Below are 15,156 nucleotides of genomic sequence, written 5' to 3'. Positions count from 1 at the left end.
ACAGAAGAGAGCAGCCCTCCAAACCCTTCTCCTCTGTCTCCCTCTTGCCAACAGATGTTTGTCAGGCTGTTTGTAGATGAAAACTTGGACCGAATGGTCCCAATCTCTAAGCAGCCCAAAGAAAAGATCCAGGCTATCATTGACTCATGCAGGCGACAATTCCCTGAGTACCAAGAGCGTGCCAGAAAGCGTATCCGTACTTACCTCAAGTCCTGCAGGCGGATGAAAAGGAGTGGTTTGGAGATGGTGAGTTTTGAATTGAAACACAGCCCTAGATTCCATCCAAATCCCACACGTAAACCATGACACTATTTTGTTTTCATCTTAGTGTCTTTATGTTTATTTTTTTCCATAACGTCAGGTCCAAAGGGTTTTCGTTTGCTTGTTCGTTTATTTCCCTTTTCATCTTTGTCAAGCATTTATTCCCTTTGTTTATATAATAAGAACTATCTTGAGAGACCAGTGCTCACAGAACCATGTGATAATGTTTCACAGAAAGAGGATGATGTGAGAGACAATCAGGGAGAACACGCGTCACACGTTGTTCATGTGTGCTTTCCTTCGTCACGGCTCAAGTGGGTCTGAGGATGATCAGGTCCCACACTGAAGCTACAGCTGTTGCTTTGGGTGGCCTGTGAGACTGGGTATCTCTGGTATGTGAGGAAATGTGTGTAGCCGGTGGCTAACAAATAGCGAACCTCAAAAACAAAGATGGGAAATTAAATGCTCAGGTGAAAACGCAGCCTTCATCGCACTAGGTGTGCTTATGTGTATGGAGGATGTTACTGTGAGGCTTCACGTTCATCTTCGGAAGGGATGATGTCGCAGTGCCATAGGTTGCTTAGGGCAGAAGATGGAGAGCGATAAATTGGGAACTTTGCCTACTGTTGTCTACTGTTTTTGCTATAATGATTATCTATACAAGTACGCCAAACACTGGCAATGTATGCTTGAGATTCTACACTTTTTAAGATGTGCGAGTTTCCATAAATATATTAAACATTTTCTCTGTTTTTTCTGTGATACTGGAGGTCCAGCCTAGGGCTTCCCCATGCTAATGCTCTATCAGTAAGCTACACCCTTGGCTTCACAAGTACCTTAAAAACTTCCTATTTTTTTTTCTATACTCTTACCAGAGAAAGCTAAACAAAAGCTTAGGTTTTAGTGTCTGGTCTGACCCTCTAGTTATTCCGTCTGGAGGGTAGACGCTGGTAAAGATAAGGGCTGTTTCAAAGTACGACATCTATAATTTGAATTTTGTGGCTGTAAAATCTTAGGAAATGGGTGATTGGAATAATAAGCCCCCTGTCTCTTGTCAAGATTCATACTGCCCTATAAAGGCGAGGCCATCTTCCTGGATGTCGGGCAGGTGCTCTGCTCTGTCAGCCTGTGTAAGTTTCTGTGTCCACAGCTTTCCAACTGCACAATTTGGACACGTAGCTTCTGCTGCGTGTTTCTCCCATGGAAAAGACAGCCACCACAGTCCATAACTCCGTGAGCATTGTGCACCCTCTAGTGCAGACAGAGCTTTCCAGAAACCCTTGCAAGTCATTTCTGACACAGAGTGAACATTCCACAGATCTTAAATCTGAAGACATCATCAAATATTATTCACCTGTCATCTGGAGTTAAGTTTCCCAAACTGGTTTTATTCTATAATTGCTGAACATTTCAAACAAATATTTACTTATTTCTTATGAAATTTACATTGGATTTGAAATTTTTGGTATAGAAGTCCTCTAATAAGAAAAATGGTAAAACTTTCTAGCACTGATTGAGATAATAAAGTTGGTAGCTTAGAGAGGATGGGAGACTGCTCACTCGAAGAAAATGAACTGTTTTCACCATTACATTAATTATTATGACCCACACAATGAGAAACATGATGAACAAGCCTGATCTTACCTCAGAACACCGACTTCGACATCAGCCTCAAGGTCCTTAACAATTGGCATGAAATTTCAGTTGATGCTAATTATATTTTATCTTAAAGCATACTACATATATGTTATTCTTTCAAAACAAATGAAGATGCTATCATATTCAAGAATTCTTTATCAATATCTCACATTACTAATCTCCCAATATTTAGAGATTCCTTCTTTTAGTAAAATTACCTTATATATCTTGCCATAAAATTTTATATTAATCACTGTGGAGAGAAAGAAATGATCACTGTAAAGAATTCTTCAGTTCTTTAAGGCCTACTTAAGACCTATACCCATTTCAAATGTCATTTTATTAATTATATATATTCACTTTAGAATATAGATCTATTTGGGAAAAATCTGCTATACACAGGACAAAAGTGAACCACTAGGAAGTCAGGAAGCTTTGCATGCTAACCTTGAAGTAATAATGCTACAAAGAGATGCTGATATTTAACCTTTAATAATTTCATTCATTTGTTTGTTCACTTATTCAGTGTATGTATTTTAAATATCAGTATCCATTAGAGAATATCTAAGACACATCTGATTGGTTACTTAGGAAAGCAAAACATATTTTCTGATCATCATGATTTATTGTGATGAGCGGTTGTTTGAAGTGAAATGCTCAAATAAAAGTTCAAAGCTCCTTTGTAAGAAAGTGAAAGCCATGATGAAAATGGACATTGTCACCTAACACATTCTCATCTTTCATATTCCTGGGTATTTTTTCACTAGTATCTCCTTGGAAATAACAAGCACACCCTCCCATTGGCACACTTAAAATACCTGTTTCACTTTTTATACATTGATTCATTGTTAAGGAATTATCAGTAGACATTGTTGTCTTTTTGAATATTAATCCCTGTCTTGGATAGAAAATAAGAAAAGCCATAACTAGTGCAGTGAGTAACTCACACTAAACATTTGCCTTCATAATTTTTAAGTGTCACCTAAGAGAACCTATAGGGTTTTAAAATCTGAAACATTAACCCAAAGTTCTCTCCTGTATCCTCATTCTGTAGGAAACCCTGAAGAAACTCTGTCATTTTCAGAATGAGGTTAATTTTATGTGCATCTTATTCTCTAAGATGTGTCAAATCAATGAGGAAATGGAGCCGTTTTAAATTTTTTATTTGTAAAAGGTAATTTAACATGTAGTCTGATATTGCAGAGAATTCCATTTTATAGAACAAATGCATCATTCAATAAGCTTAGTTCTCCTACTTAGGGTCCCTGAGGTCAGAAACCTCCATAAGTAGAAACACAAAGATACTGATTAAATGTTTCCTGCTGTCTTTCTGCAGTTTAAAGGGGTGTTATTTCTCATAGACATGCTTTATCACAGCATATGTTGGCAATATACACAAGAATTTTAATGCTACTTTTCTGCCACTGTCAATACAAGATCCATTCACATTTGGTTATTTCCATTATGCCTAATAAATGTATATGGTAATACAAACACTTTTAAAAGATTACTCCTTCTCCCCATCAAGTCCCCCTCCTACTTAATGTCAATTATTTATGGTCCTCTTCATTTAATTAGCATGGCCTGCATGAGCATGAGTGGGGTATTTACTTGAGGGAGTACTCCTTAACTGTGGCCACACCACTGAGGAATGTGCCTACCCCACCCCAGCAGCCACTGACTGCCAACAGGTCTTCAGAGAGGGATGAGTCCTTATGAGCCCTCCCCGACCCATGATGAATGTTGATGGGCCCAGCCTTGTGCAGGTCTTGTGCTGGTAGCCACTGCTGTTGTGAGTCAGTCATGTTATTTCCAGGGACCGCTGGTGACAGCACTCCTTCCACCGTCTGCCTCTTGCACTCTTTCTGCCTTCTCTTTTTCCATATTCTCTGAGCCTTGGAGAGGGTGATATGGATGTCCCACTTAGGGCTGAGCACACAACAGTCACTTATTCTCAGTACTTCCACTGGTTATGAGTCTCTGCATCAACTTTCACCTAGTGCCGTGTGTGACCATAGATCAGTGCTAATCTATGGGTATAAACCTAAATATTTAGAAAACAGAAACACATTTAATTGGCTTTACTGAACACTTCAATATACATTAGAATATGTAGCTTTTAAAATATTTTATTATTTTTATTTTATGTGTGAGTGTATTACCTGCATGTATGTAAACACACCCATGTCATGCAATGCCCTTGGAGGCCAGAAAAAGGCGTTGGAGTCCCTGGAATCAGAGTTAAAGACAGTTGTTAGGTACCATGTGGGTGCTGAGAATCAAAACTGGGTCCTCTACAAGAGCAACTAGTGTTCATAACTGCTGAGCCAGCTCTCCGACCCCTAGAGCACATCTTTACATTCTTGTTTCCCAAAAATTGTTCGGTATCAGTGAGCCATGACTGCTTCAGCAGCAGAAATTTCTGTTATGTTCCAAATAGTGTTTCTAATGCATGAAGTGGAGAAAAACATAACGAATCTTTTTTTTTTACACATTTTCACCAAGTCAAATCATAGACTCTTCAACATTAGACACAGAAAACCATTTTTAGGAAAAAAAATAAATCTAATAAGTTTGAGCCACTGTCAGAATCCTCAGTGGATTAGAAGAATCCAGTGAATTAAGCAGCCATTAAATTAAACCCTTGATGGAAATTGTCAAATTGTTATTGATGCTATTATGTGACTTTGACCCTCAAGTTACTTTACCTACTTTTCTTAAGAATAAGAATTGATTGTTCCAATAAAGTAATCTGCTTCTCCAAAGGGCTATGATCTTGAATTCAATAATAGCTATAGCAGAAAATACAATAAGAGCAGCAGTATCTTATCAGAATGCTCCGGCTCTACTGACGGTCCCACCTGCTGTGTGATACTGTTTATTTCTAGATTTTCAGAGAGACCTTCTCACCTAAACTGACATGTTTTCATGTACTTCTGTGAATTTCAAACAAAACTATTTAGGAAAAAGATTGAAAATGGAATTTCAGTCTTATTTCACTCATATCCTGAATTATGTGACTGTACTGTGATAGTCCAAGTAGTCTGGATATTTGAGTTCAATAGCTTCAGCTTCTTAAACCATAACCTAGTTGACTGTTTTTAATATGTGACTATTTTTGTCAGTAGAAATAAGTCAGCAAGTTTTTATAACATTTTGTCAAGGATATTATCTACTCTTGGTAAATGAATATTTTTTTTTTTGGTCTTTTTAAAATTTTGTTTTTGTTTTTGTTTTTTTAAGACAGGGTCTCCCTGTAGCCCCAGCTGGCCTGAAACTCAGTATGTAGACGAGGCTGGCATTGAACTCTCAGAGATCCACCTGCCTCTGCCTCCCAAGTGGTGGGATTAAAAGTGTGCACCACCACACCCACCCCGGCATAAATACATATTGTAAAAGAACCCATTTTCTGGCGTTGGAGAGATAGCTCAGTGGTTAAGGACACTGGCTGTTCTTGCAGAAGACCAGGTTTTAAATCCCAGCAATCACATGGTGGCTAACAACCATCCAGTTCCAGGGGATCTGACACTCTCTTGTGTCCTCCATGATCACTGCCCAACATGGGTGCACTTACACAATGCAGGCATAACACTCATACACATAAAATAATAAAATAAATAAATAATATTGAAAAGACCCCATTTTAAGAGATTCTATTAGAGTTTAATGCAAGGGTTATCCCAGGGAAATAGAATGCTTAGTTGAGTCCTTACCACCAAGGCTGAGAATTTAATATCTTCATTTTTGTGCCTGACTGACAAGAAGTTCAGAATCAGACTCTTTCCGAGGCCCCAGTATCTGTGCTGGTGTCCGTGTTTCCTTAATAGAGCTGAGCTAACACCAACTTTAGTTTGAAAAGCGAGATGCCAACTCTTAAAATATAAGAAAGTAGAAACACTGGAAACCTTCCATGTTAAAGAAACTTTGGTTTTGAACTTTGACTTCCATGCTTGGCTTCAATTTTTATCAAATGCCACTCATAGTGACAGGCATTGTCTTCAGTGATGCCATGACCAGAGGCTGAAGTCTCTTCCTCTTTACTTTCCAGGAGACAGAGATTTTATAAAAATGTATTAGCAGGCTAGGTGGTACAAACCCCACCTGCTTAAGGCTGATGACCTGAGTTTGATCCCTGAAACCTGTATCAAAAGCAGGAAGCAGGGACTCACATCTGTAAGCCTAGTACTGTTACTGCTTGATGGGAGGTAGACAAAGGAGAATGAGCTGGGAGCTCTTGGGCCACTAGGGTGAAATATACTGTGCTGCAGAAATGAAGGAGACCCTGCCTCAGGAGGCAGAACGGACACCTGAAATTGTCCTTTGACTGTCACAAGCACGTCACGGCATGTACACTTGCACTCACGCACACAGACACACATGTACACACTCATCACACACAATAAATAAATAGATAAATATTTTAAATGTCTTACAGTGCTCCGACAAACTGAAAACTCTATCAACAATATCTTTTGCTCTTTACATAAGTTCTTGATAAAATCTTTATTATATCTGTGTACCTTTTTACCATTCACGTTATTCTTCATATAACATGAGCTAAGCTGTGCAGGTTTCTTTGTGATCAATGGATGCTGATTATCAGGCACACTGTGTTTGTACTCCCTGCCTGTTATACGTACTGACTTCCCCTTGCTGGCTTCTCCTGTAGGCGCCTTCTTACAGCAGAGCCCTCTGTAGTGCAGTTTCATATCCTCTAAGTACTTTTCCCATAATGTTTCATTTTAGTTGCATACAATAATATGATTCAGAGTAATCAGGATATTTTCCTTCTGATGTCACAGCTCTTCACAGTTTCAGCCTCAGTGATTTGATGTCTGTCACTGAAGCCGTTATTAATGTAGAGATATAAAATCTTAGTCAGCACTTAAACAACCTATACAAGCAGTATTAAACATTTTGCAGAAATGGACTTGGAAGAAGACAGTAAAATGCTTGCCTTGTGCAAACACAGGACCTGGGTTTGATCCACAGAACACATTTAAAAAAATGCTATGTGCAGTGGTATGTGCTTGTAATTCCAACACTGGGCAGGCAGAGAGAGGTGGATGCTGGGAGTTATTCACCAGGCAACCTAGCTACCTGGTGAGCTCCAGGCCTGTGAGTGACCCTGTCTCAAGGGAAAGGTGAATGGTGCCTCTCTGGCCTCCATGTGTGTACACATCCCCACACCTGAGTCACACACACACAGACACACACAAAAACACACACACACATTAAAAAATTCAGACTTGGGGCTGGAGAGGTAGCTCAGCAGTCAAGAGCACTGGCTGCTTTTCAGAAGACCCAGATTTGGTTCTCAGCACCCACCTGGTGGCCAACAACTGTCTAGACCTCCAGTTCCAGGAGAATCTTGTCCCTTCTTCTGGCCTCTTTGGGCATTGCATGACAAGGTTGCAAGTACGTGCACACAGGCAAAATACATACAAAAAATATAAAAATAAATAACATTAAAAAAATCAGAATCTCCAGGAGTAGTGGTGCACGCCTTTAATCCCAGCACTCTGGAGGCAGAGGCAGGCAGATCTCTGTGAGTTCAAGGCCAGCCTGGTCTACACAGTGAGTTCCAGGACAGCTGGGGCTACAGGGAGACCCTGTCTCAAAAAGAAGAAAAAAAAATCAGAATCATCTGACATTTCTCAAGTGTTGCCCACTGTTTTTACAGAGGCTGTGTCTGGGTCTTGCTCTGAACTAATAACGTTGCTGCACCTTTTCCCCTGGTCTCCCACTTCCTAGGAGCATTGGCCCATCTACCATCTGTGCAATCTGACATGTTCCATTTTCTCCTTTGACTGAAAATGAGGAAAACTTTTTGCTTGATACAGTATCTCCAAACTCAGTACAGTACTTAGTCATTTACTCATATGAGTCCATCTTTCTACTTGAACTCAGAGCTCACACCTGTTTCACAGATTCCTGTTGGTCCCTCAGATCCCAACCATTCAAAGTCTGGCTCTCCCCACCACACTGGATTGAGTCTTATGAACACATGGCTTCCTTGGCACCAAATCAAGCTGTTCATCCCCAGCATCAGCTCCATGCTCTTCAGACTCTCCTTTCTGTGCCTCCCTATTTACCTTTATTTGCTGTTGGGTGTGTTCTTTGATTGCGTGCACGGTCATGACTGTAAACTATCTTAATAGCAGTTGCAAGCATTTTCCCTGGTGCCTGGAACCGTGTTCTCCAAGTGCAGCATCAGTGGTCTAGAGAGCGTTGGTACTTCATTCCAAATGTTGATCAGTTGCTGCTCCAGAAAACTGAAGTCAATACCCTCCACCACCCATTTTCTCCATGTTTGCTCTGTTAATCAGCCCTCCACTCATTCCCTCTGCCTTTGCCTTTGGTAGAGGTGGCCTTACTGTCATTTACACCACTGCTTACAAACGCAGACTGAGACTCTGCCACTCACTGAATTTTTCTCATGCTTTCTTTGCTACATTCCTACATAAACACTATAGCCTCCTATTTTCTCTACTGTTCGTTCAGTCTTGGCCTTTCCTATTTGTGCTTGTCTCTCTGCGTAGTCTTCTACCTTAACTGCTTGCCCGACCTTACAGTGCTTTCATATCCACTTTGCATAAACAGAAGCAGAAGGAGTGTTTGCAAAGCCTGAGGCTTTTACAACCTGGGATCTGTTATCAAAAAAGAAAATTAAAAAAAATTATAAACCAAAGAATTGGTAGAAAAATGAAAATTAACCCAAGTATGGCAGCACACGCATACAATCCAGCTTCCGGAAGTGGAAGCAGGAGGCCCAGGAAGTCAAGGCCATTTTCTCTGTTGTATAGTGAATTCAAGGCCAGCCTGTGCTATACCAATTCTATCTTAAAAATAAAACAAAATCTAAACTACAAACAATGAAAGAAGAAAAATCAGTATGTATTCACAGTCAGAAAATAAACTACATAAAAACTTCGGAACCATTGAACCCATTCCTTTAGACCCACTTGTAGATACTTTCAGACACACTTGAGTATCGATGCTGCTGATTTAATTGGCCTTCCCTCCTGGCCTAGAGTACACACAGCTTCCCAGAACTCAGTGCCGAGCGGCTCTGTTTTAGGTGGCCTCCCAGTGCCTTGGCTTCCTTATTACAAAACTGCCTTTGCTCCTGGAGGTCCTTCCTCAGCTCTGGCATCAGTAGTACCTGGTGTCATCATCTCAGAACATATTCTAAACCCCAGACTTTGACCTTTTGAAACTAGGAAACCCGCTTTCAAGTCCTATGTTAGTTCAACTGATGAAGTCATGTGGTATTCCAGAGAGCCCATTTTTTTTACATTTATGTTTTATTGAATTTTTGAAAATTTCATATAATATGTTTTGCTTGAATTTAGATCCTCTCCCCGATCTGTACCCCTCTCAATTTCCTCTACACTAACATATATATATATATATAATTACTTGTATCCCAAATGCCCTTTGATGTCAATCCATCCACTGGAGCCTGTCACCAACCTATAAAAGGAGGGACTCAGTTTCTTCAAATGAGAGGGTAGTTGTGATATTCTATGTGATAATGTATATAAATGTCTATGTGTGATAATCTAAATGTTTAAAGGATCACCTGGAAGGATCTACCCTTTTTTATAATAAGCTCAGTTATGTCCTTTCATACCTTGGTCTATTACATGGAATTGCTGTTCCTTCCTCTTGTCTCTTGATTCATGGATTTTCTCCTACTCAAAGATTGTGGTTATACTCTGCTCTTTGTTTCCTAAATGTATTTAAATTGAAGAGCAACTAGATTGTAACATCTATAACCAACCTATTTGTCTGAGTTACTCATCAGTGAATCACTTAGTGTAAGCATGATGCTGTCTCACAGAATACTCCCCCATCTATGTACAGCCCCAAACTTTCCACTGTAGACACACACAAATACTGAATACAATACAAATTAAAAATACCTAGCCCAGTAGAGATGAGAGTAAAATCCCAAACCCCTGAAACAACTAGAAAATTCTTGGCCATATCTCTAAATACTGTCTTGGAAAAAATGACAGTTTAGAAGTCATAAAAAGAAAATAAGACCCAAAAGACTTGAGCTGGGGACTGAGTGATCAGTCAACTTCTGGATACATCAATTTTAGATTGTGACTAGGCAGGAATATAAACTGAGAACTGTACGTAACTACTGCTTCATTACAGAAGACTGAACCTCCACTCCAACTTCCAGAAGTAAAAATACCAGGTATTGATGTTAAAACTTTACTAGGTGGGTCAAAGAGAAAGTAAGAGTCAGCTGAGGATAAAATTGATAAACTGAAACACAGGAATATGGAAATCACCAAAAGAAGACAAAGCAAAAGGAAAATATGAAAAATAATTCTGCAGTGGAATAGAGCTAACGAGCAGTAGAGAGGCGGGATTAGAAAAAGGAAGAAAGAATATTCTGAGATGTGATGAAGATAAATTTCCAGAATTGACCAAATTATGAATGCTAAATGACTAGTAGTCTTCAGCACAAACAAAACAGTTCCATACCTAGGAATATCACAGTAAACCAGTGCAAAGAAGAGCAATTCTCACACTCACCACGAGCATACAGCAGGCTGTCCTAAACAGAAGGACCATACTACTGAACAGCCTTGCCCCTATAATGGGTGTCAGAAGAGGCTCAAACGCACTAAGGAAAAAAGCTTTTAGCAAAACTAATTATAACTTATGATTAATGATGAATAAACTCTGAGTTCAGAGTAAGGAAGGAAATGAAAACTTCAAACCACTACTGAAGTTGACGCTCATGGACTGGATCTGGACACAAAGAAGAAAACTGGGCTCAGAAGGTGGGAAAGGAGCAGCTCCTGGTGTGCTCGGCATGCCTCCATCCTAGTCTGCTTTACCAAAGTGTGGGCCTTGCACCTTGAGCTTCAAATTCTTCATTGGAAAAATGGTAACGAGGGTGCCTTGCGGAAACATGAAAACCAGCAGCACTTGAAATAACAGGTCAAAGTTACTACTTGGAGCACATGAGAAATCTGATCACATGTAGTAGAAGCCGAAGTTGACTTCCACACTGGCAAACGGTCTTGCCATCTCCATCCACTGAACAGCTTGGAGGTGTGGATCAGCCCATCTATATAAATCACCCTTCTAGCTAAGCGTAGCCTCAAATCTCTTTCTTCTGTGTGAAAATTGTACTTTGTGGTACTTAGTTTACAGTTTTATTTTATCCTGTCTTATACTGATGTTATCCATATGCAGGTGTTAGCTTCATAACAGGTATGTGAGTGCTGTGTTTCTCAATGTGTCTGTGTGTATCATGCCCAGTGTCTTACACAGTACAGCAGATGCTCATGAGAGCCGCTTAATTCCTGTACAACTGAATAAAAATTTCTGAATGAAAGCTTGAATGAGTCAATATATATCTTCTAGTGTTACTGTTGTGAAAATGACTTTGACTGTATAGCACACTTCACCCTATATGGCTATTAAATTCCTTAAATCTGCTAAGAATCTAGAGTAATATTAAATCTGCTAAAAATCTAGAGATTTTTTTCACCTAGAGAAGATATATATATGACATTTAATCTTCACTCTCCTTTTGATGTTTGACACTGATATTTATTTTTATGTGTTTGGCAATTATTGTGAATAAACAATTACAGTAGTGACTATGTGTGAATAGAATTGCTATGCATTAAACTACTGTGGAAGAAGATGCTGTGATCTACAACTATACGTTATTTTATGTAGTAATTATAGCCATGTGTTTCTTGAACCAGGTGACGTTTCCCCATGAAGATAAAAATTAAGGTTCACTTGGTTGAAAAGGAAGGTATATTATGTTAGTTACCTTGCACTTTGATCAGCACTATTCTCACGACATTAGTAAAACTATGGTGCTAAATATGAAGCAGTAGCAATAATTCACAATTACTTTGTGAAAGATCATTATTCATGGCCAATAATATCAAAAAAATCGAAGCCAGGGCTAGACTATTAATTCTTAAATGAAATGCTTGATACTTGAAGCGGTTGTTGCCTCACACGTCTGTTCTCAGTGCTCAGAAGTCTGTGGCAGAGCTGCTACAAGTTCAAGGCCAACCTGCGTTACACTGAGACCATCTCAAAATTTTTTTAAATTAAGCTTGCACGCAAAACCAAAATGCAGGTTATTTTATATTCTACATTTGTTTAAGTTGTAATTTCAAACTCCCTTCACATTAGTCAAGATCATTTTCTTAGTACAAGTCCAGTCATTTGCCTGCAGCCACGTCCATGGGCCCCAGGTGACAGTTTGCTCTTCTCGTTTCCTAACTGTGCTTGTGCTATTAACTTGCCTGTCGGACATTTCCTTGCTACCTGCTGGGCATTTTGCCCTCTGCAGTTCTGGAAACTCTAAGAGAAGTCCTTTGACTGAGGCGTAAGGTCCCATGCAAAGACTTTAGCTGACCCTATTCAGATCACAGGATCTCTTCGGCTAATCACTGGGAACAAAGAGATGAGCTCCATGATTTCCTGAGCTAAACTTAGGATCAAGGTCAGATCAGTGAGGCATTTAATTGCTTTGCTACCAGGTGTATGAATCAGAGTGAGGTACTATTTTGGCCACACCCACAGCCTTAATACAAACCTTTGGTTAACTATAGTTCAGAATGCAGATTTCCCGTGTTTGAGGGCGTGGCAGAGGACCACTCCACATACTGCACAGAACTCAGAGTGAACCCCAGGGAAAAGGGCTCACATACACAACTATTTCAGTATTTTGGCAGAAAAACGTGAATATTCACATAAATTAGGAACAAGAAAGACTAAATATACATCTGTTTTTCTAAACTAAGTTTACTTAATTTTTCAAAAAATTCTGTTTATATTAGTATTTCAGAATTTTTGAAAACATAATATAAATCTGTGATAAAGATTTTCTTGCAGATGTGCTAAAACCAGTGTGTTAAATATTGTATTAGCTTATAATAAGAACTCTTTTGGAAGGCATAAATATTGAAATTACATTCCTCTTTTTGAATTCGACCCTCTTCTGACTCATAGATGTGCTTATTAAACATATTTGTTGAATAAAAGATATTGAATCATGACCTCTTGTAATTCATGGTAATATGGACATTATTTTCCTCTTCATTATTTAATGGCTATATTAATTAGTTTTCTCACTGTATCAAAATACCTGACAAAATCAGGTTGAGGAACTTAAGAATTTACTTTAGCTTAAGTTTGAGGGGTCCAGTCCCTTCTGCTTACAAGGATGGCAGTAAGAGTATGAGCAGCTTCTGCTGAAGGAGGCAGAGAGAGGAATGCTGTCCTCAGATTCTTTCCTTTTCACTCAGTCTAGAACCACCTTCACAGATATGCCCAGACATGTGTCTCTTAGGTGATTCTACATCCAATCAAACTGTCAGTCAGGATTAACCTTGACATTGCATGTACCTCAGTTTTGCCATTTATAAATCTATAAATATTGATTCTTTGTAGAGTGACTGAGACTCAGGGGTATTAAATCATAAAACAGTCATACACACAAGGTGAGTAACTGATTCTAGACTAATAATACCCAGGTCAACCCAGTTGATAAACTGTCTCTATTGTCTACGCTGATGTCTATGAACATAACACCTGGCAAACAAAGGATCCCTTAGGAGCTAAAACGTTCAATGTAGCCTGTGAGTAACTGATTCTAGACTAATACCCAGGTCGACCCAGTTGATAAACTGTCTCTATTGTCTACGCTGATGTCTATGAACATAACACCTGGCAAACAAAGGATCCCTTAGGAGTTAAAACGTTCAGCATAGCCTGTGTGAGTACACCATTTCCATTGTCCTGGTTAACTTCTCTACTACTGTGATAAAACACTGACCAAAAGCATTTTGGTGGAGGAAAGGGTTTATGTGGCTTGAAGGCTACAGTCCATCATCAAGGGAAGCCAGAGCAGGCAGGAAATAAGAGGCAAGAACTGAAGCAGAGACCATGGAGGACAGCAGGTTCATGACCTGCTTGTGCTCCCCACACCGCTGCCTCGCCCCTGAGCTACCTTATACAACGGAGGCCCACCTGCCTAGGGATGGTACTGCTCATAGTGGGCTGGGCTCTTCTCTAAATCTACTAACAATGAAAGAAAATGCCTCACTGACATCACCACAGGCCAATCTGATGGAGGAAATTCCTCAAGTGAGATTCCCTCTTCCCAGATATGTCTAAGTTTGCGTCAAGTTGACAAAATCTGTGATAGGCATAGATACACCATTTGGGAAATAATGTGCTCATATCAAACAAATTGCATAACTCAATTATAATTTTAAGTAAACATAATAGAATGAATGATCTCAATTTAAAGAAACTACCTGAGCTTTAAGTTCCAAATAACAACCCAGCTGTCTGCTTCAAACCTTGCCACATACCACAGTTGCTTTCAATTTGGCCTTGTCTAATATTTGATTAAGGTGCTCTTAAATGCTGGAGTCTGGAGACCATGCTGACATTAACCCATAAATAGAGCTTTTCATTCTTTATTTTTTAAATCCTTTAAAAATCATAAAATTCTACAATATCTTGAATGGATATCCAAACACCAGTAGATTCCTACAATTGTTTAACGTTCTGTGTTAAAGCTAGAACTAGTTAGAGTTTGTCATGTAATTGATACGTTTTCCTTGGATCTATAAAGAAAGACACATTTACATGGTACTAACAGCAATCACATCTTAAGTTCCAATTAAAATGTGACTTTTTCAACTCTAAAGCTCATGTGACCATTCAGCCATCTGTTGGATGACAGGTCCCCACTGATTTGAACCTAGATAATTATTCCTGTAGAAACAGTGATAAGGAAAGTTCCACTCTGATTCCAGTTGAGAATGACTGTTAATTATGAGGAGATAATTACAGAGAGCAGTATCTTACACCCAGGGGAAGAAATTGCAAGTCTTCCCTGTCTACATATAGATCCCAAAAAAGCATACTTGCGTTCCTTTTATTTATTATCTGATATTTCCCTTAGGATGTATGTGGCATAGTGTATTTACCAAGGTAACTTTCATCATGGGAATTGCTGCTCTTCATAAACTCTTTCTTGGATTGTTTGCATTGTATTTGCCTGTCAAAAAATCCTCTTCTCTATTTGCTACATGAAAGCTCTTATGTTTTATGTCGTCCTCGCAATGTAAGAGGGAATCGATCGTGGCCTCTGACTAAAGCCCTTGGCCTGCTCTGTAGCTGTGTAGTGGGAAGAGATTAAAGCAGAGGTAGCAGAATCAGCTCACAACTATTAAATGCAGT

At 39.3% G+C, this 15,156-nt stretch overlaps 1 protein-coding gene across 3 annotated transcripts in view; it reads left to right on the top strand.

Annotated features, from left to right (window-relative positions):
* LOC103730571 (nucleolar protein 4) overlaps positions 1-15,156 on the top strand; it is a 145,153-nt gene that overhangs the window by 61,481 nt on the left and 68,516 nt on the right. For 2 of the 3 annotated variants that reach the window (XM_008828850.2, XM_008828851.1), the window contains exon 3: positions 55-246. The exons of the other annotated variant lie outside the window; for it this stretch is intronic. In XM_008828850.2, coding sequence (XP_008827072.1) covers positions 55-246 — 192 coding nt within the window. The remainder of the gene's footprint in view (positions 1-54; positions 247-15,156) is intronic. 3 annotated transcript variants of the gene reach the window in all.

This window comes from Nannospalax galili, unplaced genomic scaffold (genome assembly GCF_000622305.1).
Source record: "Nannospalax galili isolate Female #2095 unplaced genomic scaffold, S.galili_v1.0 scaffold252, whole genome shotgun sequence".
In the NCBI taxonomy this organism is placed as follows: Eukaryota; Metazoa; Chordata; class Mammalia; order Rodentia; family Spalacidae; genus Nannospalax; species Nannospalax galili.
The sequence above is the reverse complement of the archived record's forward strand: the minus strand, read 5'-3'. Positions and strand labels throughout refer to the sequence as shown.